Source organism: Galeopterus variegatus, unplaced genomic scaffold (genome assembly GCF_000696425.1).
Source record: "Galeopterus variegatus unplaced genomic scaffold, G_variegatus-3.0.2 Scaffold895, whole genome shotgun sequence".
In the NCBI taxonomy this organism is placed as follows: Eukaryota; Metazoa; Chordata; class Mammalia; order Dermoptera; family Cynocephalidae; genus Galeopterus; species Galeopterus variegatus.
This window is the reverse complement of record NW_007727006.1, coordinates 100683-123132: the sequence shown is the minus strand read 5'-3', so window position 1 is coordinate 123132 and position 22450 is coordinate 100683. Positions and strand designations below refer to the sequence as shown.

The 22450-nt window shown below is 51.1% G+C and overlaps 1 protein-coding gene across 1 annotated transcript in view; it reads left to right on the top strand.

Annotated features, from left to right (window-relative positions):
• Positions 1 to 22450, top strand: part of LOC103590925 (neuron navigator 1) — a gene marked incomplete at its 3' end in the record, with an annotated part of 153468 nt that overhangs the window by 36187 nt on the left and 94831 nt on the right. The window contains exon 2 of the mRNA XM_008573269.1: positions 20738 to 20840. Within this exon, the coding sequence (XP_008571491.1) occupies positions 20738 to 20840 (103 nt within the window). The remainder of the gene's footprint in view (positions 1 to 20737; positions 20841 to 22450) is intronic.

The window sequence follows — 22450 nt, the reverse complement described above, 5'->3', positions numbered from 1 at the left end:
CGCCGAGGGTTCGGATCCCACATACAGACCGGCCGCTCACTGGCTGAGTGAGGTGCGGGAGGGAGCAACACCGAGGATTGCGATCCCGTTGCCGGTCTCGGTCCGGTACGGGCGCGACACTGAGGGTTGCGATCCGTTGCCGGTCACGAAAAAAAAGACAAAAAGGAAAAAAAAAATTTTAAAAAGAAAAGGAGGCTGGTTAGGGGAGCAGCAGAGGCTGAGACCCGGGCTTCTAAATGTGTCGCCGGCTCCACGTGCACCCTGACCCTGAGCTTCAGGCTTCAATTTATCCAGTGGAAACATGGAGAGAATTGAGTGCAAGATTTGTGATCAATTAGCAGGTTAACCAGGTACCTTCACAAACTTCCAAGAGGCAGTTAATCACAACACATCCACTGAAAGAAAGTGCTTTTCTCTGCTGGAGCGTTCTCAAGAAATTCTAAGGCAAAAGTCCTTTCTCTCTCTCTCTCTCTCTCTCTCTCCCCCCCCCCCCTTTTTTTTTTTTTTTTTTGGTAGGAGTTTACATAATTCTTCTTGAACGCATTAAGTAAATGAGTAGATCCCAAGGAAGGGAGCTCTGCCTATTGAGCTCACCTTTCCCATCAAAAGCCCAACCTAAATTTGGAGGGAGATATAAGCGATCACAGGAGTATGGTAGAAGCTCTGCTGGGGGTCTCAGAGCAACTAGGCTGGGGGTTCTGCTACCCCAGGGTCTGTATACTGTATCCTCAGTGGCCTGTCCGTGGCACAATACTAGGCTTTGAGTCAGTGGCTCTTAACTCTCTGGTCTCAGACCCCTCTTCCCAGAAAACTCACAGGAGTATGGTAGAAGCTCTGCTGGGGGTCTCAGAGCAACTAGGCTGGGGGTTCTGCTCCCCCAGGGTCTGTATACTCCTCTGTCCGTGGCACAATACTAGGCTTTGAGTCAGTGGCTCTTAACTCTCTGGTCTCAGACCCCTCTTCCCAGAAAATTGGACATTACACATGGTTATAAGATTTTGCATATAATTTCAAGGAGTTTCTAGACCTTCCGTAGCCCTCCATGAACAGCTCCAGATGTTACAACACATGGATCCTGCCCCCAAGGAACTTAAAGTCTAGGGAGTGAGCGGGGAGGGGGACTTGTTAATGTCAACAGTACTATAGGACAGAAGGGAGTTGGTGGGGTAATGCAGTCAACCTCGGGATTATTGACATTTTGAGCCAGATAATTCTTTGTTGTAGGGGTCTGTCCTGTGCACTGTCGGATGTTTACTAGAGTCTCTGGCCTCTGTCTACTGGATGCCAGTAGCACCCCCTTCCAAGTCATGACAATCAAAAATGTCTCCAGACATTGCTAGATGTCCCCTGGGGAGCAAAATCTCTGTTTTCTGTTGAGAACCACTCTAATAGAGGCACCACAGAATGCTCGGAATCATTCATTCGACAGTATGGGACGACCAGAGAAGGCTCCCAGAAAGAGGTGGTTTGAGGTTTGGGAACCAAACAGAGAAAGCAGGTTTTTTGTTTTGTTCAGCTTCTTATCCCTAGAGTCTAGCACGGTGTTTGACTCATAAGAAGCTGATCAGAGTATGCTTACTGAGTGGATAAACAGACACATGAATGAGGAAGGGTCAGACATGTAGAAAATGGGGAGGGGAATAGGCTTTCCGCATTAAAGGAACAGCATGAGCAAAGGCACAGAGGTGCGAAAGGGCAGGTGTCTCCAGGGAGTTGCAGGCAACCAGCGCCTGTTCCATGAGAAGGAACAGACTACATTGTGGCTTGTGTGACTGGTTAGCAAGCTGTGGAATCTTCTTTCCTGGACATCCTTAAGAAAAGAAGTGGGTAGGTGGGCTGTAAGTACAGTTCTGCTGGAAGGAAAGGACAGGGAGTAGCTTATGGAATCTGTCACTAACTCATTACAGCACTCCTTCCTGGTCAAACTGGCCTTGGCCTTGGAATACTTCTCAACACAACCCTCCAAGAAGTTACTGCCACTTATTTGGAGTTGGAGCCCCAGATGTAACCTGTTTAACTCCCTGGCTATGGTGCAGGGGCCCAATGTCAGAGTTTTTTGCTTGAAGCCAGCCCAGAAAGGTGGGCGCGAGCCTCTCTTGGTCACTGTTCATGCTTTGTGTGTTGCTCCCTTTCCTACGACTCCTTTCTCACTACCCCACCCCACCTCTTCTTGGCTGCCAAGTTGCTCTGTGGCTGAGTTCTTCGCAAACATTTAATGTGCCTGTGTTTTGTGCACTGGAGATACAGCAGTGGGCACAACAGCGTTGCTGCTCATCAGGTGTGGAGACAGACAGTCCCTACTTACAAAGATTCGACTTATGATTTTTCCACTTTATGATGAGTTTATCAGAACTTAGCCCTGTTGGTAAGTCGAGGAGCTCCTGCATAGAGCAACAGGCAGACACCGAGCTGTGGGAAACAGAGGGTGCCTTGGAAGCTCAGAAGTGTCTCCTGAGAGCTAGCTGAGCAAGACTTCTTGGGACCCTTTTAAAGAAAGGACCACTGAAAGCTGGTTGGTAGAGTGGAATGACAGCTCAGGTTTATAAGTCTGGGACGGTGAGTTTTACTATAGTTTTTCCAATGTGTGTTAAAGAGATGTATGTCCAGTAAAATATATATGTCTGCTTGCCCAGGGAAAATCACTGTGGCTCCCTGGTAATAGGAGTTTGTAATGGCCTAGAAAATGCAGGAAAATCTTAAGAGTGAGTTTCTGGTCTCCATTAAAAGCGTTTATGGTGTCTGGGGAGCCATTTTCCTCTGATTTGTGTCTGACAAGGGAGCACTGAGGCTGAGATGTCAGGGAAGGAGACAAAGGCTCACGTGTGTGACTGGACAAGTCAGGTGTTCACTGGAACAGGCACAGAGCAAGGGTCACTCTGCGTCTGCAGGTAGGATGGAGGCGGGTCCTGGATTAGGCACCTGCAGCAATAGAAAAACGTGATCTCTGACTTCGGAGCGTCGAGCCAGACACAGAATCAGGAGAAACTGGCACAGAGAATAGCTGCTGGTGTTTGAGAGGCAGAAGGCAAGGGTAGAGACAATACATCAGGAAATTGGGGTGGGGGATGTTGCGTGAAACTTTCCCGAAGCTAGTGACCTTGAGAGACGATGGAAAGGGGTGGCAGTGCAGGGGAGAGGAGGCTGTAGGGTGGCCAAGGGGGACATGAGGTTGCCCGCCTGCCTGACTATTAACCAGAGGCCTGTGAGGCAGGACGAGTTCGGCAGGTAAGTGGGTGGAGGGGCCACCATCTGACTGCACACCCTGGGGATGCATTTGCTTAGCAGCCTTTATTGAGGACCTACTAGTTCCAGGCACTGCTCCAGGTGCTTGGCATTCAAAGACGGATAGCATATGGCTTTTACGCTGGAGGCAGTGTGAAGAGGAATGAGTGAGAAAGTGGCACACAGGCTGTGATAGGAATCTGTTACAGGCTCCGGCAGGTACCCCAAGAAAGGAGAAGCGATATCTACCCGGAGGAGGGGCAAGATGAACCTCCACCCAGAGGAGGGGGCATTCTCCAGGAGATGAAGTTGCTCACTGCTGTCATTCATTCAGCATTTTCCGGGCACCTGCTGTGTGCTGCCCAGTGCTGCTGGGTGGGGGTGGGGCTCCACAAGGAGTATAGTTTCTAGTGGGAGAGACAAGACCAGCAGACACCAGGAGTTGTCACTGCAAAGGCATCATGTGCTCCTTGACAAGGGGGGCTCAGTGATCAGTTGTTCGGCACCTTGAAGAGGAAGTGATTTCTGGAATGGCCCTAGAAGGCTTCTTGTAGGAGGTAGACTTGAACTGGGCAATGAGGGCTGGGAGAGGTCCCCCAGCAGGGAAAGCCTCATAGATGGGAGCAGAGGAAGGATGGAGCGAGCAAAGATGCAATAATGGGAGGCGGGAGAGACCAGCCTGAATGGGAGAGGGAATATGTGGAGGAATGACGGAAGATCAGGCCAAAAAATTATTATAGCGGGCCTTGAACGCCAGGCCAAGGACTCGAATGTCATCTGAGAGATACTGAAGCCTCATGTTGCAGAGGCCCACGGTTGTGTGAATATGAGGCCTGCTCTTAGGCTCCTTGGGCTGGGGGCTGGGGAAGGGCCTGTCCATCCCTGAGCCCCTAGCCAGGGCTTGGTGCTCCCATACAAAATTATCTCTCCCAGGCATGTCCCCCAGTTTTGCTTCCTGGTGGGGGAGGGGACACACGCAAGACATCATTTCAGTCAAGACTCTGCTTGCGCCTGTCCCCAGGAGCCAAGCCTTGGCCCGTCGCTGCCATGACAACCGCCAGTAGTGCTGAGCAGAGGGGGGTGTCAGAGCACAGATTGCTGGAGGAGACCACAGCACCTAGTCGTCATGGGGGACTCCCCAGTTGAGGTGTAGGGAAAGCAAGAGCAGTGGCCAGGAAACCTTGAGGGCCAAGGGACTACCTTTGTTCTTTGAAGGAGGGAAACGAAGTGCTAATTGCAGCTGGAGCTAGGCATAGGCAGCTGCTTTCCCATCTCTTCTCCCATCCCTCCTTCTAAGCCCAGGGTGCCTGCTTTGTGTCCTCTGGCTCATTAAAGATAGATGACCCTAGGGAGGGTGGGGGCAGGGGTTACCAGCTGCTGGGTCCCTTGCCCAAATGGGTTAGGATCATTTGCAAGGAGGATGAAGCCAGGACCACCAGCCCTAGCTGCAGAGGCAGGAGGACGAGTCCCGTCCAGGGAAGCTGGCCCTGGCGGGCGGTCAGCAGTATGTACCTAAGAATAGGTACATCCTATTGACAAAGATTAGAAGTGAATCAGGAGAGTCATAAATAGCTAGGAGTCTGTGTTCTCTGGGCTCTGTGTTCTGCCAGGTTGCTTATTCATTGAAAATCCCACCTTGGGTTCTAATCCCAGCCCTGCTGCCTCGTAGCAGAGACCTAAAGCAAATTGCTTCTCAGTCTCTCGAGCTGCAAAACAAACTGTCGCTGTGCCTGCCTCACAGGACTGTTGTGGGGCTTAAGTGATGTAATGACAGACAGTAGGCATTTAATAACGTTAGTTTGCTACCTCGCTTCCAAAGGTAGAGGGACAGATGAGATCAGTTCTGCCAGAGGTGTCCAAATATCCAAGAATCGAGGCTGGTCCTAAGTACTCATTTCTCTTGTGCACTCTCTCCTCGGCAGGACCTCCTTCTGAGCCTAGCCTTGTCCCAGCTCTAGATTTACCCCTGGCCAGCCTCTTCCATGCTCAGACTTCTTGCCCCTGCCCGGATGGGCTCAGGGTGGAAGATGAATAGTGAATGGCATCTGGCTTTTCCCCGTCCTCCCAGTGCAGTGCCCTCTTCACGCCTGCACTGAGGGTGCTCTCCTCTCCGGGGCCCTTGGCAGAGGACCCTCACTGTACCTTTACCCTGTGTGTGGTTCCTGCTTCAAGCTGAACCTTATTCAGCACACAGAGTGGTGGCTTCCCCTCACCTTACCTCTGCCCTTCTTTACAAGGGGCTCCGGCAGAAAGAAGCCAGGCTGGGTGGCTGGGTTTTTCTCAGAGCCCCAACACATTTGGCCAGCCAGAGAGAATGTGGGATATGGGAAAGACGTTGGATTCCTCACTGGAAGGAGGAATCTTGTCTTAGTCTGCTTTGGGTTGCTACAACACAAAGTTGCTACCTGAGACTGGGTCATTTATAAAGAAGAAAAGTTTATTTAGTTTATGGTTCTGGAGGCTGGGAAGTCTAGGACCATGGCACCAGCCTCTAGTGAGGACCCTCCTGCTGTGTCCTAATGTGACAGGAGGAATCACATGGTGAGGCAGCAAGCATGCCAGCTCAGGTCTCTCTTGCTCTTTTTATTTTTTAAATTTTTTAAAAAAGATGACCGGTAAAGGGATCCTAACCCTTGACTTGGTGTTGTCAGCACCACACTCTCCCAAGTGAGCCACAGGCCGGTCTCTCTCTTGCTCTTTTTATAACGCCAGTAATTTTATCACGGGGGGTCCCACCCTTATGACTTTATCTGATCTTTATTGCCTCCCAAAACCCCACCTCCAATCAACATAGGAATTTGTGAATTACGTTTCCAACACATGAAATTTGGGGGAACACATTCAAACCATAGCAGATGTGTTGTTACTGAACTCAGATGTGGCTTTGTAGCTTGACAGACCCGGAAAATCTCTGCAGGGGAAATTTTTTTCCTGGGAATTTGGCTCCATTCAAATGGTGACTGTATTAGCCCATTTCTGTTGCTTATAACATAATACCTGAAACTGGGTAATTTATAAAGAAGTGAAATTTATTTCTTACAGTTTGGAAGCTGGGAAGTCCAAGGTCCAGGGAACGCATCTGGTGAGGGCCTTCTTGGGGGGAACACTACAGAGTCCCGTGGTGACCAGGGTATCTGTCACATGGCGAGTATGGCCTGAGCAAGAGAGAGCCAGCCTGGTTACTTGCTCTCCTTCTGAAGCTGTCAGAACCACGCCCGTTACGCTACGAATGAATCAGTCCATGCACAAGATCACAGTCCTCACAATCCAATCACCTTTTATAGGCCCCACCTTTCAAATACCATAACTGGATTTCCCACCCTCTTAACAATGTTACAATGGAGATCAAGTTTCCAGTATATAAACTTTTGGGGAACACATTTGACCCACAGTAGTGACCAATCCTAAGGTTCCTGGTGACTGCAGCACAAGGCCTGGGCCACCGGGAGCTGTATGCAGTTCTGGAGGCATTGGGCAAGGGCTGAGAGAAGGCCTGGGTGCCTCTCAGGCTTTCCTCAACCACAACCCCATTGCCTCTTCCTGACCCTTCCTGGGCCTCACTTTGATGGAGGTCTACAGACTCTCTAGAGTAGCCCCAGTCTCTGCCCCCACCCACCACTGGACCACAGTGGGAGCTCAGGCCCTCTCTCTGGTTCTGGAAAAGAACGCCCAGTACATAGGCTCCTGCTCACTCCCTTTGTCTCTCCTCTTCATATCCCTTCTACTCTCAGAAAAGTGGGAATGGGGTTGATCCTTCCTCAGAGAAGGAGAAACTGAGGCCAGAAAGTCTGAGCAGCTTCCTCCTGGGCCCCAGAAGATGCTGGGACTAGGACCCCGGGGTCTCTGCTTCCAGCCTAGTGCTCAAGCTCTGAAAGCACTTCCCTTCCAGACCTGTGGGAACCCCTAGGCTTTTCCAGCAAGAGGCCAGCTAGTGGGGGCAGGGCAGGGTTAGGAGGTGGGAGTGGGAGGCTCGGGTCCCACACATGCGTTGCCTATAAAGGAGTGGGTGGGAGGGTGGGGGAGTGGTGCTGAAGCTCTGCTCTTGGCTGCAGCTGGTTCCCAGGCTCCTGCTTTGGAATTGGACGGAAGAGGAGAATTCTGAATGATCTGATTAGGCAGCCGAGTGCAGCCATTGGTCTTGGCAAGCAGGCTACACAACCTGCCTGCCAGATGCTCTAGGAAGGTTCTTCCGAGGCCAGCAGCTTTACAGGTTCCATTACAGGTTCCAGAGCTGGGATAAAGCCCAGTGGGGAGAAAGGGCTCCCTCGAGGAAGTACTGGGCGGGAGCGGTGACTGCCAGCAAGGCCTGGATTGGCTGGTGGCCCCAAGTCTTGGAGGTGGAGAAATGCTCGGCCTGGCCTGTAGCCTGTTACTCCCCTGTCTCCTGGCAATTCTATATCTTATTCATTCCACACAGCGGAGGACAGGCCTCATCCTGTGATCTGTGAGGAGTATGATTCCAGCATGTCAGTTGGGAAGGGCCTCCTGGTGTCCAGCTTTGTTGTCGTTTATAATTTATTCTGAAAAAAGCATGGACTTCAGAGTCAGACTGAGATTCAGATCTTTACTGTACCACTTACGTAGGCTGTGTGACTTGAGGAAGTTAACTGGCCTCTCTGAACCAAATATCTGCAAAATAGGAGTAATTGTACTTACCCTCTCAGTTACGTCACCAGGACAGAATGTACATCAGTGCTTGGCACCATGCTCAGCACATAGAACACACTCAGGAGCACTGTCTCCTTTCCTTTCCCTTTCCTTCCTGCCTCAGAGAACACTGCCTACTTTTTAATAACTGTTCGGCAAACCTTACCAAGTTTCACTGTAGCGTTTCTCTGCCTTCTTAATTGGAAGTCTTCCTTAAAGCTAGCCTAGCTTCTTCTTGCTTCCGTTTGTGCCAAGCCCTGGGGGGAGTTCCTTGGGCTTTGTCTGAACCTGGTCCCTTTGGTGGGCAGTGAGGACATTCTGGAGATGGGGAGACATGTTGGTGTCAGCTGGGCTGAGTCAGAGAGTCCCTGGTGGTGGCACAGCAGAGGGTCAAGGCGTTCGGTGACACAGAAGGCTTTTCCAGAAATAGGAACTCCAGGGAGGCAGCCAGGCGGGGCAGATGTCAGCTCTTTGATGCAGGAGCAGATGCTGTGCAGGCAGAGCTGGGACAGAGGGAAGAGGGAGGTGTGAGCAGCCTCTTTAGGCACAGGGAGCACGCTGATGGGGCAGCCCTGCCTTGCCCATACCTTCCCCCCAGCTTCCTCCCTTGGAATCCCCCCTAAAGCCTGACCTCCTCCTCCTCCATCCCTGGGCGTGGCTCTGAAATCAGCAGGCTGTGTCTTCTTGACCAAGTCACCACCATTCCACTGGGTCTAGTCTCCCCATTTATTCAATGACCTCTGAGGCTTGTGCCAGCTGTGACTTTTGACAAGTGTTCACATTCAGCTTGTTCCAGGCATGAACAGGGGTGTCTATAATGGCTCATACACAGACTGGCCCGACCTTTACCAGTAGCCAGTCACCCTGCCACATCTGCTTTGTCTCCTACTACATCCCACTCCCACCCCAAAAACCTCACCTCCTCTCCAGTTGTGTTGCTTTAAAACAATGTGTGGAGCATCAGCTATATGTGAGGTGTTGTGTAGGGATACGGAATGAATATGACAAGGTCTCTGCTCTCCAGGAAAAAGACATGAAATCTGATCAACAGCTCTAGGAGTTATGTGCTGTTATCCCATTTTACAGATGAGAGACTAAGGCCCAGAGATTAGGTACTTCACCCAGGGCCACACGGCTCATTAGTGGTAGAGCTGGAATTTGACTAGGACTCCCTGGCTCCATGTCCTGTGGCCTCCCGTCATCCAATTTCCAGAGCCAGTCCTTTCTCTCTTGTGGCTCAGCCTTTGCTTAGGCCACACCATTCCGGAACCTGGGTCTTGCCCTGTTGCCTGTGGTCAGATTCACTCCCTCCCTTCCTTTGGTTTCAGATCAGTGGCCATCTTTTCCAGGAGCCCCTCCTGATTCTCCTAACCCACTCCCACCTTATCATCTTCTAATCAGTCCCCAACAGAAGCTCTGCCCCCCTGCACCAGTGATGCCTGACCACAGCTATGCATGCCGGTCTCTTGGCTGCAGCCTCCCAGAGGACAGGCCCCATTGTATAGGTGGACTCAGAATCCTATTGACAATGGCTAAGGTGGGAAATCAGTGGCTACACAGCCCCGCAGGATCTGGGTGGATGATGGGTGCTTCAAAGGCAGTGATGGTCTGTCTGTTTGACCTGCATCCTCCCTGAAGTGTAGCCACTTCCAGTGGAATCAGGTGGGACACATACCCTACAGGAGAAGACCGCAAAGATCCAAGCTGGAGAATTCAGGAGAGATCTTCAGCCAGGAGATCTGATGCCTGGAGTTCTGATGCAGGCAGGGGCATGACAGGGGCAGGTCTGCTCCTATCAAAAGAGTGGCATCTTCAGAGGACACGCCTCTTGTCTCTTGGCCACTGGTAGGTTCTGGGAAAGGAAGTGATGTCAGGGGCAGGCCTGGGGGTGGGGGCCTGGACAGGAGTAAGAGTGGACACTGTGGGTGGAGCTAAATGACAAAACCCACCCTCACCTTGGCAGCTGGTTCTTCTCTGTCACTAACGCGAATATATGTTCTCTGACAAGTCTCTGTCTAACCCACTCTGGGCCTAAGAGTCAGGACCCCGGGAACCTGAAGACAGGACCCAACTGTAAAATGAACTTGAAAGTGCTTTACAGAAAACAGCCAGTGATATTAGTAGAAACCCACCCCGGTGGACTCTAGCAGTGCTCCACAGTGATGGAAATGTTCTATATCTGTGTTGCAGCAGTTACTAGCCAATGTAATGATGTGGCTATTGAGTACTTGAATGTGGCTAGTGCAAGTGAGAAACCAAATTTTAATTTTATTCGATTTTAATTAATTTAGTAAAAGATGCTCAACATCATTACTCATTAGGGAAATGCAAAATAAATCTTCAGTGAGATACCACTTCACACCCATTAGGATGGCTATAATCAAAAAGACAATGACGGGCTGGCCCGGTGGCGCACTGCTACAGTGAGCCGCTTGGGAGCGCGGTGGTGCTCCCGGCGAGGGTTCGGATCCCACATACAGACCGGTTCCCGCTCACTGGCTGAGCGAGGTGCGGGCGCAGCACCGAGGGTTGCGATCCCGTTGCCGATCCCGGTCCGGTACGGGGGCAACACTGAGGGTTGCGATCCATTGCCAGTCACGAAAAAAGACAAAAAAGGAAAAAAAAAGACAATGACAAGTGTCAGTAGGATGTGGAGAAATCAAACTCTCATACGTTGCTGGTGGGAATGAGAAATGGTGCAGCCACTTTGGAAAACAGTCTGGCAGTTCCTCAAAATGTTAAGTATAGAGTTACCACATGACCCAGTGTTGCACTCCCAGGCATATAGCCAAGAGAAATGAAAACATATGTCCATATAAAAACTTAGACATGAATTTTCAAAGCAGCATTATGCATAATAGGCAAAAAGTGGGGATGGCCCAAATGCCCACCAAATGACGAATGGATAAATTAAATGTGCTATATCCATACAATAGAATATTATTCAGCCACGATAAGGAATGAAGTACTGATAACATGCTACCCCCTGGGGGAAACTTGGAAACACTGTGCTAAGTGAAAGAAGCCAGTCACAAAAGGCCACATATTGCATTTATATGAAATCCCCAGATAGGCAAATCCATAGACACAGAAAGTGGATTTGTGGTTGCCAGGGGTTGCAGCAAGGATAGAATGGGAATGACTGCTAATGGGTACAGAGTTTCTTTCTGGGGTGATAAAAATATTCTGGAATTAGTGGTGATGGTTGTACAACTTTGCACATGTACTAAAAACCATTGAATTGCACACTTTTAAAGGGTGAATTTTATGATAGGTGAATTATATCTCAATTTTATATATCTGTGTATCTCTATATTACCAGCTCTGGCTAGTGGCTACAACATTGGACACTGCAGCTCTAGAGTCAGACTATCTGGGTTCCAATTCTGGCTTTGACATTTACTATTATATTGACTTGGTCAGCTCATTTAGCCTCCTTGGGCTTCAGTTTTCTCAACTGTAAAATAATAACTAGACCATCTCAAAGGGTTGTCATGAAGATTAAATGGGCTAGTATACGTAAAGCTGCAAGAATAGTCCCTGGTACACAGCACTGTAAAGAGTTAGCCAATGCTAATATTACTAGTTTCACAACCAGAGATCCCCCAGGGCCTCTTCCAATTGTCATCCACACCTGGGCCCAGACCCTCCCCACATCTCCTCCCCCCTCCCCACTGCCCCTGCCACCTTGGCCTACAGATGGTTCTCTCTGCTGTGTAAACTGTTGCTATAACAACCACTCCCAGCTCCCAGCAGCAGAGACTTCTTTGGAGCAGGGTGTCACATGGGCAGCATCTCTAATGGAAAACATTTCCAGTAAAGCTTGAGGTTCTCCGGGCAGGAGAGTCAGGGCCTGCCAGGCAACAGAGGACCTTGTCCCCAGACTGAGACAGGCAGGCCATCTTCTGCAGAAGTCCTGCCCTCCCAGCCCAGCCCTGGAATCCAAGTCTTTAAATGAGAGAGACTGAATATGTTCAAGAATCCTCTCTCTGATCCTATAAGCTAACATTCAAAGGGAAATAAAGAGGAGAGGTGTTTCTCTTGAAGTAGAGAAGACAGGATTAGCAAACTAGCACTCCTTCCACGCAGGGCTTGAGACCACGTGCTCTCTCTTGGTCCCAGAGCCTTCAGCATTGACTGCCCTTGACCTAACAAGTCCTTCCCTAAGGCAATATTGGAGTCAAATATTAAGAAGTGGCTATGGAGGTTATTGCTTTCCCCTGGAACATTAAGCCTACTCCCCAAGTTCACTGCTGAAGTCTGCACTTGTGCACCAGGCTGAGATGTCTCTCAACAGGGCTGCAGAGTGACCGGGCCAGCAGTGTGGGGGCTGCTCTCTGGTTCACCTCCTCCCTGCTGCCACTGTCTCATGGGCCAGGCTAGGTGTGGAGAGCATGGGGTGGGGACGACTCTCCTCCGTCCTCATCAGGCAGGCTACCAGCCTCCAGAACATTGCAGAGGAGCAGAGGCGACACCTCCAGAGCACAGAATTGAACCTTGGTCCATTTCCCACAGGTAACACCCCATCTCTAGGGTATTGGAGCAGAAAGACCAGCTGGAGTCTCTCTGAAACTTTGGCCCTGAATCTGAGTTTGCCAAGTGAAGTTCAGGGGTCCCCGAGCCCTCCCTTGTGCCCAGGGCAGGTTGGCTAATCCCCAGAAGCCTGGCCTCCCTCCCTCTCCCCGAGAGCAGGACAGGCTCCTCCTGGTAAATGCGGCAAACTCATGGCTGTTCTCTAAGGATAGTCCTAGGGGAAGGATGTCAGCCCTAGGAGTGCACACCCGGGAGGAAAAGAGCTGTGGTAAGCAGAATACAGAACAAGAGACCTTTGGGGAGGCTGCTCCCAAGCCTGAGATCCATCTATAGCGCTGCAGCAGCAGTGAGGCCCCAGTGGACTGAGGACCAGCAGCGCCCCCTTGTGGTTCTTCTCAGCAACAAGTCCAGGGACCCTGGAAGGGGCTGGCGTCCTCTTGCTACAAGGTTGAGGGGCAGGATGAGGAGGCTCCTCTTATCTGAAGCCTGCAGACGCAGGAGGGGCTTTCCCAGAGAACGGGCAGTGCTTGTGCTCAGTCTGAAGGCCGGGACACAAGATCAGGAAGTCGAGTCCTGGTCTTGTGATGGACATCTTATCCTGGTGGTGTGCAATAAGATGTAAGGATTTCCCAAAATGTGACCTACCGTATCACATCACTTGCAAAGATGCGGATTCCTGGGCCTCGTCTCTGACCCGCCGGAACAGAATCTCAAGGTGACATCCTGGCATCTGCAATTTTTAACACACTTTGGGAGAAAAGATGCTTATACAGGCTTCAGCCAAGTATAAAGCTATAAAACCAGACTGTCAAAGCTGGGTGGGTCTTGGGTATCCACTATCCCAACTCCGTTATTTAAAGATAGGGAAACTGAGGCCCAGAGAGAGGAAGTAATTTATCCAAGGCCCCACAATGTGTGCCCTCAGGAAAACCAAAATAGAACTCTCTCTACATGCCCTGACCTGCCTTCCCTGCTTTCCCTGCTTCACGATTTCTCTTAGCCCAGTGCCCAATGGAGATACATTACCAAGGGTCCTTAATGCAAACCTTCTGATTCGATGAAAATAAAAACTATAGGAGCCTGAATTCTAGGTGGGGTGGCCATGCATGTTCCTCTTTCTGGCCCCAGATTTGCTTCTCTTTCTTATTTTCCTTTCCTTGCATCCCACACCCCTGTGGCCAACACATTATTTCTTTAGTCTTGGCTCTTTCTGGGTATGTGGCCCCAAGCCGCAAGCAGCAGGAGGGCCACTGGACACTCAGCTCCAGTTCGGCACGCTCACTGATTGAGAGGGTTCATGATTCTCCAGGGAAAGCATAAAAACCCTGGGAGCCCCTCTGGGGAGCAGGAGCACTCAACAGCTAGAAACATGTGATATGCCACACTGCAGAGTTCTGTGACAACCGTCTCTGACAATATTGTGACTTAAGTTGGGGGATGAGTGAAATGATAGGATTAGTAACAGAAAAAATAGTCCCCTGATTACATGCTCCATGGAAATGGGGTGCCTCTGACATGGACGCCTGTCCAGCATTCATTCTAGGTCCTCTGGGGTCACCGGTGGCAAGGAAAGGGGTGGAAGGGACGGAGTTGCCATAGGGACAAGTTACTATGCTCTACCTGATGACAGAGGAGACTTGCCTGCTGGGTCATACATGTTTTCAGCACCTACCCAGAGTCACACTGCCGAGCCAAGGCTTTGCAGACTTCAAGGTAGGAGTAAATCCAATATGAGGTCTCGGCTGCAAGAACCTGCACAGCGCACCTAGTCCAAATTTTGAGCAGTGGATGGGGACCTGGAATTTATTGTTAGACCAAGGTGTGCCCTGAAGTGGGCCTGCCATGCCCTCCCTGGCTGGAGATTGAAGGTTTATGTCCTTGAGTGGAGGAGAGGTATGAAAATGATTCAGATTCCCAAAGACATTTGACTCGTTGTAAACACAAAATGGCCATCAACAAATACTGGCTATGATGTGCTAAAAAAAAACTCTCCAGGATCTTTTGCTGTTGTTATAGTAAATATTATTTAGAGAAAGTGGCCCACTGGCTAAATGTGAAAATATTTTTATTTGTATTCGTGATGGCTTTTATTACAATGACATTTGACCTTTGTGTACAAGTTGCCCAACTGTGACAAATTTTAGAACTTAAAGAAGACCTAGATCTCACCCTGGTCAGGAAAGATTTTGTTTTGTGTCTGTGCGTGCGTGTGTGCGTGTGTGTGCGCGCGTGTGTGTGCGTGTGTGTGCGTGTGCATGTGTGCGTGCGTGTGTGTGTGCGTATGCGTGCGTGTGCGTGTGTGTGTGTGTGTGCGTGTGTGTGCGCGTGCGTGCGTGTGTGTGTGTGTGTGAGGCCTAATCCTTCCTGGGCTCTGGGTCACATAGTCTAGGCTGAATTTCTAGGTGGACCTGGTCCCAAACCACCCCATGTGTTTAATTTATGTTGTGATTCACCCACCTCCTCTGGTTATGCAGCTCAGTGTGTCTCAACCCCAGCCCACAGCTTGGAGCAACAGTCTAAAGAGCCCCTGGCCAGGAGTCACCCCCGCCCTGGGTGACATTGGGCAAGCCCCTCCCCTCTCTGGGCCTGAGTGATATGTGGTTTTCCCCCATCTACAGAATGAGAAAGCAAAAGACCTTTCAAGCTCTGAAATGCCATGACTTGAAAATGGCCTTCCTCTGGGCTCACTTCTGTTCCTCCTGCTGATTCCCGCCTCATCCAGTCAGTCACAGCGAAAGCCCATCTAGAAGTCAAGTGCAAATCCAGTCCTCTGTGGCCTCTGCCCTGGGCTAAACTACACACGTGGGCCTGAAACACATTGGTGGAAGTAATTAAAATTTCAACAGGCAGTTATTACAGTTTACTTAATTGTTAGCTAATAATTAAAATTTTATAGAATGTGGGGAAATTTGACTGCTAGGTGATGGGTCCCCTTGAGCCTCCCCCTTTCTGGACTTCCCTGAGTCTGTTAGGACTATTGCCCTCAATTGGAGGCTCCCCATCCATTTCTACATCAGATGTTCGACTGCTGGCCGGAGGGACCCCTGAGGCCCAGCATATCCTGCAGCTGAGACTGGCTCCAAGGGCTGGGGGTTAAAGACGCAGCGTCACTAGTGAGAGGGGTGTGGTCAGGACTGATGACACAGAGACAGGATTTTGTTACTATCTCATCTGCCCCTAACTCAGGGTCTGCCTCCCCCTTGCCAGAGCGAGGTTGCAGAACAGAAGGTGGAGTCCATCAGAGCTGCATCCTCTGGGGGCGTGCACCACCCATCTGCAAATGAAGGGGAGTCAGGGAGCCAGCCCCGGCCAGGCCTGAGTGTGCACCCATTGCTCACCCAACCTTTGGTGCCTTCTGCCATGTAAGAACCACCACTTAGAGAGCGTGCCTAAGCATGTTAGTGAATGAGCTCTTTAAGACTCACAACAACCCAACCAAGCGGGTTTCATTATTCTCCCCATTTTACAGAGGGGAAAAGTGCAGCAAGGTGAAGTGACTTGTTCAAGGTCAAACAAGCAGGGAAGGGGTAGTGCCAGGACCTGCAACTCAGTTCTTCCTGACCCTAAGAACGATGTTCTCACCACTAGACAACACGGTCAGTGTTGCCTCAGAGTCTGGTTTGCAAGTTCATAGTCCTGCCCTCTTGGGAAATCCTGTTTCCCCTGTTCTGATGTCAGAGCAGATAGAAGGACCCTGTTTACCATCCCCCTCCTAGTGCACCCTGGGGTATCCCTTCTCAGGTAAAAATCATCTCTCTTCCTCTATCATCTCTCTAGTTTTCTTTCTTCCTCCCTCACAATGGGAGACAAGTCCACATAAATCTCTCCATGCATATGTCTGCAGAATTGCAGAACTTTGTGAAGGTTTCCACAACCTACTGGCTGGACCACAGTCGGTGTGCATGTCTGGAGGCATGTGTACGTATCTTGAGGTACTGTACTGTAGTGGGGAGGACAGGGGCTTTGGAGTCAAACCTGCAATAAATTCCTGGCTCAAATTGAATAACATGGGAAATGCCTAGCATCACACCTGGTACGTGGGAAGCATCGGTAGCTGGGCGTTATTTTCATTTGTGTGTGCATGCACCTGTGTGTCAGGTATTCGTGATTGCTGGTCCTGAGCCCACAGACTGGACAGGGACATGCTCTCTATGGTCTTGTACAAGAGCCAACAGTATGGAGAAAGAAATACCACCCTACTCTGCAGATGCCCCAGTGCCTGCTGGGAGGATGCTGCTGTTTGTGGCGACTGTAAGTTGCCATGGTGATGGCTGGGTTGAGGAAGATGCTCTTGCATTTCTTCTGAGCGCGAGGAGCATGCACGTCCTTCCTGGTTGCTCCATTTGCAGGAAAAGGCTAGGAGTGTCAGCCCAGGATAGCATCAGGAGCCCCCACGCCCACCCCATATACCTCAGTGTCACCCTGAGAATGCTTGGAGCCCTCCCTGGCCTCCCTCCAACCCTGCTTCTCTCTCTTTCTCTCACAAACACGTACACACACACACACACACACACACACAGACATGCACACACTCCACTGTTGCAGCTGGACCTTGTTCTGTACCTCAGTGTCACCCTGAGAATGCTTGGAGCCCTCCCTGGCCTCCCTCCAACCCTGCTTCTCTTTCTCTCACAAACACGTACACACACACACACACACACACACACACAGAGACATGCACACACTCCACTGTTGCAGCTGGACCTTGTTCTGTAGGAGCTAAGAGAGTGGTCATTCCCAGGCCCTCAGAGTAAGGTCAGGGGTGTGTCCTGGCCTGGCATCCAATGAGAGAGAAAGATGAACACTGCTGGCCAAGGCATGGGCCTGGCAGGAGCTGGGTCGGCCTGGAGAGGACCTTGTTCTAATTTGCACAAAGATGCCACAGAGGCTGAGAGTTTCCTGAGCACATTCCACACAGAGGGATACCGAGGGAGGAGATGGGCTGCCAGACCCCTTCTCCATCTTTGCCGTGTCTGGGCTCTATTTTGTCCCGTAGGCCTACCTCACACCCAGACCAAACACTTGACAGAGACACAAAGAATTAGCCTCTGAGGCAACTTGACTTAGCCAATAAAACAAATCATTGAACTTTTAGGTTACTATTATCATCATTGCAAAGTAGCTTGTGTGTCAGACACCTTCACCCCATCCCTGATCCTCGGGGATGGGGAAGGGTGAAGGTCAGGAGTCGGTGAGGGGGGGAGGTGAGGTTAATTCCTTTGTAAGTGCAACTTACTCATTTTTAAACTAAAATGTAAAAATTCCCTTTGGACTCATGGGCGTGAATGTCAAATCGCCCTCCCAGCCTAGGCAAAGTGTATGCAACATCTGAGCTCCAGAGGCCTTCCTTTTATATGCATGTAAATCCTCATGTCCTGGGCCAACAGCTGCACCTCCAGGAATGTGCCTGTCACCCAGGATTGTGGACGACAGCCACAGACTTCTCAAGAGCACCCACCCACCAGACCCATCCTGAACTGAGCTTCAGAGAAGCAGGGTGGCATACCCAAGATGACCACCAGGAGACACTGCTGGGGCACAGCAGGAACTTTAGACTGTAGCCTCTGCAGGATCCATCCCTGCCTAGAGGAGCTAAGAGCAGATTCTGGTCATCCCCCAGCAAATCGAGTCCTGTCCTAACCTCCGCCCTGGCATGCCCCAAACCTACCCTATGCAGAGGCTGCCTGGAGTCAGATGTTCTTCCCTTAACCTCTCTCTGCAGGCTCCAGCTAGTCATCCCATCCCTGGACCTTAGCCTCCCATCTCTCCAGTGGTGGGGTGGGACTGAGTCACTTCCAAACACTCTTGTGACTCTAATTTTTGGTGAGTTTTTGTAGGCTTTGGGATAGTCCTGTCCTCCTCTGCTGACTAGGTAGGGGGCTAGGGTGGAAGTCTTTGAGAGAAAGATTGGGAAAAGAGGGCACAGTGGAAAGTAGGAAAGAGTCCCTTTCTCTGTGGCTGCTAGGACATTAAGTTCTAGGGTCCCACCATCCCCTCTCTATGCCCCAGGGCTTAGAGCATTAGTGACCTCCTGAGGCTGGCCACCATGTGGCTTAAACATTTTTCCCTGAAAAAAAACAAAGACATGTGACATGTATCCATCTACTTTTTTTAGTGTATTTTTTGAAATTTTTAAAAATTTTGGTAGCATCCATCTGTTCTTGAAATGTTCCTTAAGCACCTACTACACACAGTCACTGTGCTTAATGCAGAGATGCCCTGTGATATATCGAAATAAATATGAGTTTCTTCCTGGGCTCAACTCTGCCCTGGGCTACATGCTAGGCATGTGACCTTGGGCAATTTACTTGATGTCTCTGAGTCTCAACTTTCTCATTTGTAAGATGGGACAGTAGCACTAATCTCCCAGAAATATTGTAAGGGTTCAATTAAATGATGCAAGCAAAGGGTCTGGCACATACAGAAGTTTCCGAGTAACTCACAGTCACCTTCCTCTCTGGGAATACACACCCCTGGGAGATGTGTCAGATCCATAGAAAACATCACCCTGGCCCAGAAAGCTACATTTTGGCACCATGTTCTTGGTCCCCACATAGGCATTTTAGAAATAAACACACACACACACACACTTTCTGATGCTGTCTGTGTTCCATGCCAAGCCATCAGTTAAAGCCACAGAGCAGCTCACGAGGTGACACTTGCCAGGATAAATAGGCATTGGCAGCCACAGAAGTGACGCCAGGGCTGGGGGACAGAGCTCAGGCCACTGGCACAGAAGCCTGCCATTTGTCCCTGCCCTTTGCCACCAGCTTGCAAGCCTGGCCTGGATACATGGTACTGACCATGAGAGGACCTGGGGAGTAGGGGAGGTCCTCCAGGGAGGGAAGAGGAGAGATGGCTGGGCCTGGGTGTGGAGCTGGTTCTCTGAAAAGGTTCCCAAAAGGCTCTGGAGAGGGCGGCGCAGCCTGCCCCCTGCCCGCCCCACCCAGACAGTCGAAGCAGCCGCCTGCCAGCCGGCCTGAGCTTCATCTTGGGGGAAAAAATACCTCTTGAAGGGATTCAGAAATGTTCCCTTTGGCAAGTAAAAGAACCTCACACTGTTGATGAGTCTGGATGGGAGAGGGAACCAAGGGGGCAGTTTGGCTTGCTGCAGAGGATTGCTGAGGGTTTGGGGATGGGAGAGAGTCAGCACCCCTGAGTTCTGTGTTGTGTGGCCGTCCTCTTTCTGTCGGTCCCCCACTCTCCTGCAGGTTGTCTTTCAGGGAGGCATTGAGGGATTTGAGTCCATTCAGTGACTTTAGGTCCCAAAGTAAAAGATAAACCTTGGGGCAGGACCAGGTCCTCTTCATTACAACGTACTCAGTGCCTAACGTGGTGCCTGACATAAACTGTGTTTGATAAAGATTTATTGGATGGGCCAATGGAAGGCAGAAGAAAGTTCCTCCGGTTCCTTCATGCTCAGGCACCCGTCCGTCATTTGAAGTTTTCACCCTGGAAAGGGGATGGGATGAATTTCTGTTTGCTGTTGCAGGTTCTCATCTGTCCAGGCTAATATCATGCTGATCATTTAGGATCCACGGACGGGGGCCGTGCCCAGGCATCCTCCTTACGCAGAATGGTGTCCTTTTTGTGGGGACTTCCTGGGCTCAGTCCACGCTCCAGAAAATGACTGCTACTCCCCTCCGCTTCCCCGCCAGCCACCTCCCCTTTAGGAGGCTGTGTCTGAACTGTGTTCTCTAGACCCCAGAGCAACTCCTGATGTCCCCAGTCTGTGCCTGGGGCTCAGGTATGCAGAAGCCAGCTGGTACCAGCTCCCTAGAGCCAGTTGTTAGCATCTCTTCCTAGCTCTGTGGTCAGTGACGTCATGTTGGTAGATTGAAAGCAGCCATGGTAGGAGTATTTATACCACAGAAACTGGCACGCTGCACATCAGGGTGTCCCCCCCCACCCCACTCCAGGAGCCAGTTATTAAATACTGACCAGCACACCACTGAAGAGGGGGCTTCAGGCAGATGTTCCAGCTGACCTCCCATGAGAAACCTTGACCGTGACCTCTGCTGTGAGAAGCAGGGCTTCCCCAGAACAAAGCCAGAGGTAGCGGAGGTTACTTGGGGTTCTGAGAAGAATGCACAGACACAGAAGGTCATGTCTGTGACCCCCTGCAGGGTCTGGGCTGCAGAGGACTCTAGGGCATGTGTCCAGGGCCTTTGAGAGGGTCTGCTCTGCCAGTCGTCTTTGGGGAAGGGAGGAGGCAGGTGACTAGCATGCTCTAAGAGCCGGCCCCTCAGGGACATGGTCAACCTCCACTTCCCTGACCCCCCGCTCTCAGCAGTAAGTCTTCGTCACTCACCCAGCTCTTCCTTCTCCCTTCCAGACCCAGAGTCCCAGAGAAAGAGGACAGTGCAGAATGTCCTGGATCTTCGACAGAACCTGGAAGAGACCATGTCCAGCCTGCGAGGGTCCCAGGTGACTCACAGGTAAGCTGGAGCTGCAGAAGGGATCAGACCCTCCACTGTTCTCATCCTCTCCCTGATCTGGAAGGCAGGGCCCCAGGGTCTCTCTACACCTCAGCATCAGCATGCAGGGTCAGCCAGGTGGCCTGCTGTGTGCACAGGTTTTCAAAGCCCCGTGGAGCCACTGCCGCAGGGAGAGGGGGATCCAGTCATCTCAACCAAAGAAGCTTGGCCTTGTCTTGTATCTGCTTGTGCTTGGGCGTTAGATTTCATTTAAGCAAGTCAGTTTGAAAATCAGTAGGTAAGGGACGAAAAGCCATCACACAGCTCAGTGTGTCGTCTTCCATACTCACTTTCCCTCCTTAGACCTCAGTCTCCTCGTCTGTCCAAAGGGGTGTACTAAATGCTCTCCTGTTCCGAAGTTTCCATCCTTCTGGGATTCCAGAATCGATGCCCTCTCAACACCAGCATCTTTCACTCTTCTGTCAGTTAGGTGCCCTCTGGCCTCTTCCACCAGGCACTGAGGGTGGCCTGAGTGCTCAGCAGGACCCACACAATGTCACCCAGCTCCACGCCCTGTAGGTGCGTCCCTCCAGCCCACCCCTTGCAGAGACCTCACAGCCTCCAGCTGCGTGGGGCATTCACCCCTCCCACAGCACCTCTCCCTGAGCAGCCCTGGCCACAGCCACTGCCTGACTCAGAATTTCCCCTGCTGGCTCCTGGGGCTGCCCAGATGAGCTCATGTTGTCAGCTCCAAGGGGGGCAGAGGGAGGAAGAGCAGACAGCCAGGATTGGGAAATCATGGGGGGTGTAGAGCCGGAGGGCTGTCTGACATAGAGAAGACTCCCCAGTAGGACTGGAAGTAGGTTCCTCCCCCTCTCCCGCGGTTGGGAAATTGAGAGCAAAGCTGGGATGTAGGGACAATGGAAAAGGCCTCTCTCAGTCCAGTGTGTGGCCAGGCCGAATAGTATCCAGACACATTTGCATACCTCTGGTGACAGAGAACTTATTACCTCGCAATCACGCAGTCCATTGTGGGATTGCTGGGAATGTTATGTGGAACTTCCCTCGTGTTCAGTAGCTTTCATCCAGTGGCTCTAGTTCTTTCTACAAGACCACCCTGCTTCTTCCTTGCACCACTCCTCCCCCATCCCCACCCCCATCTGGACACTCAGCCCTTTATGTTCAGACATCTAGAATATTTTAAACAATAAGGTAAATCAAAGCCTATACTCTCTGGGATTGCCTCTGCTCAGGCCACCAGGACCCTGACTGCTGAAAGGGAGTTGATCAAGTATGTCCTAGAAAAAACTGGATGGTGGGGCTCCAGGAGGGCCTGGGACTCAGGCTCCCTTACATCTTTCCCGCACCTCCATCCCTCACAGCCCTGAGCAAGAACCCAAGTGGGATGGAGGTCTGAATCTTGAACCTCTTCCTTCCCCCATCCAAGGAAGTTGTTGGAACATCTCTCAGCACCAAGTCACCGTCCAACCTCATGCCAAAGAAGCCAGAAAGTGCTTAGTTGCTGAGAGGGTTACACCCCAAGTGACTCAACCACAGGGAAGGGCAGGAGGAGCAGCTCCAGCCTTCGGTGCCACCGACTGTGCAGCCAGCCCCCAGCCCCCAGCACCCAG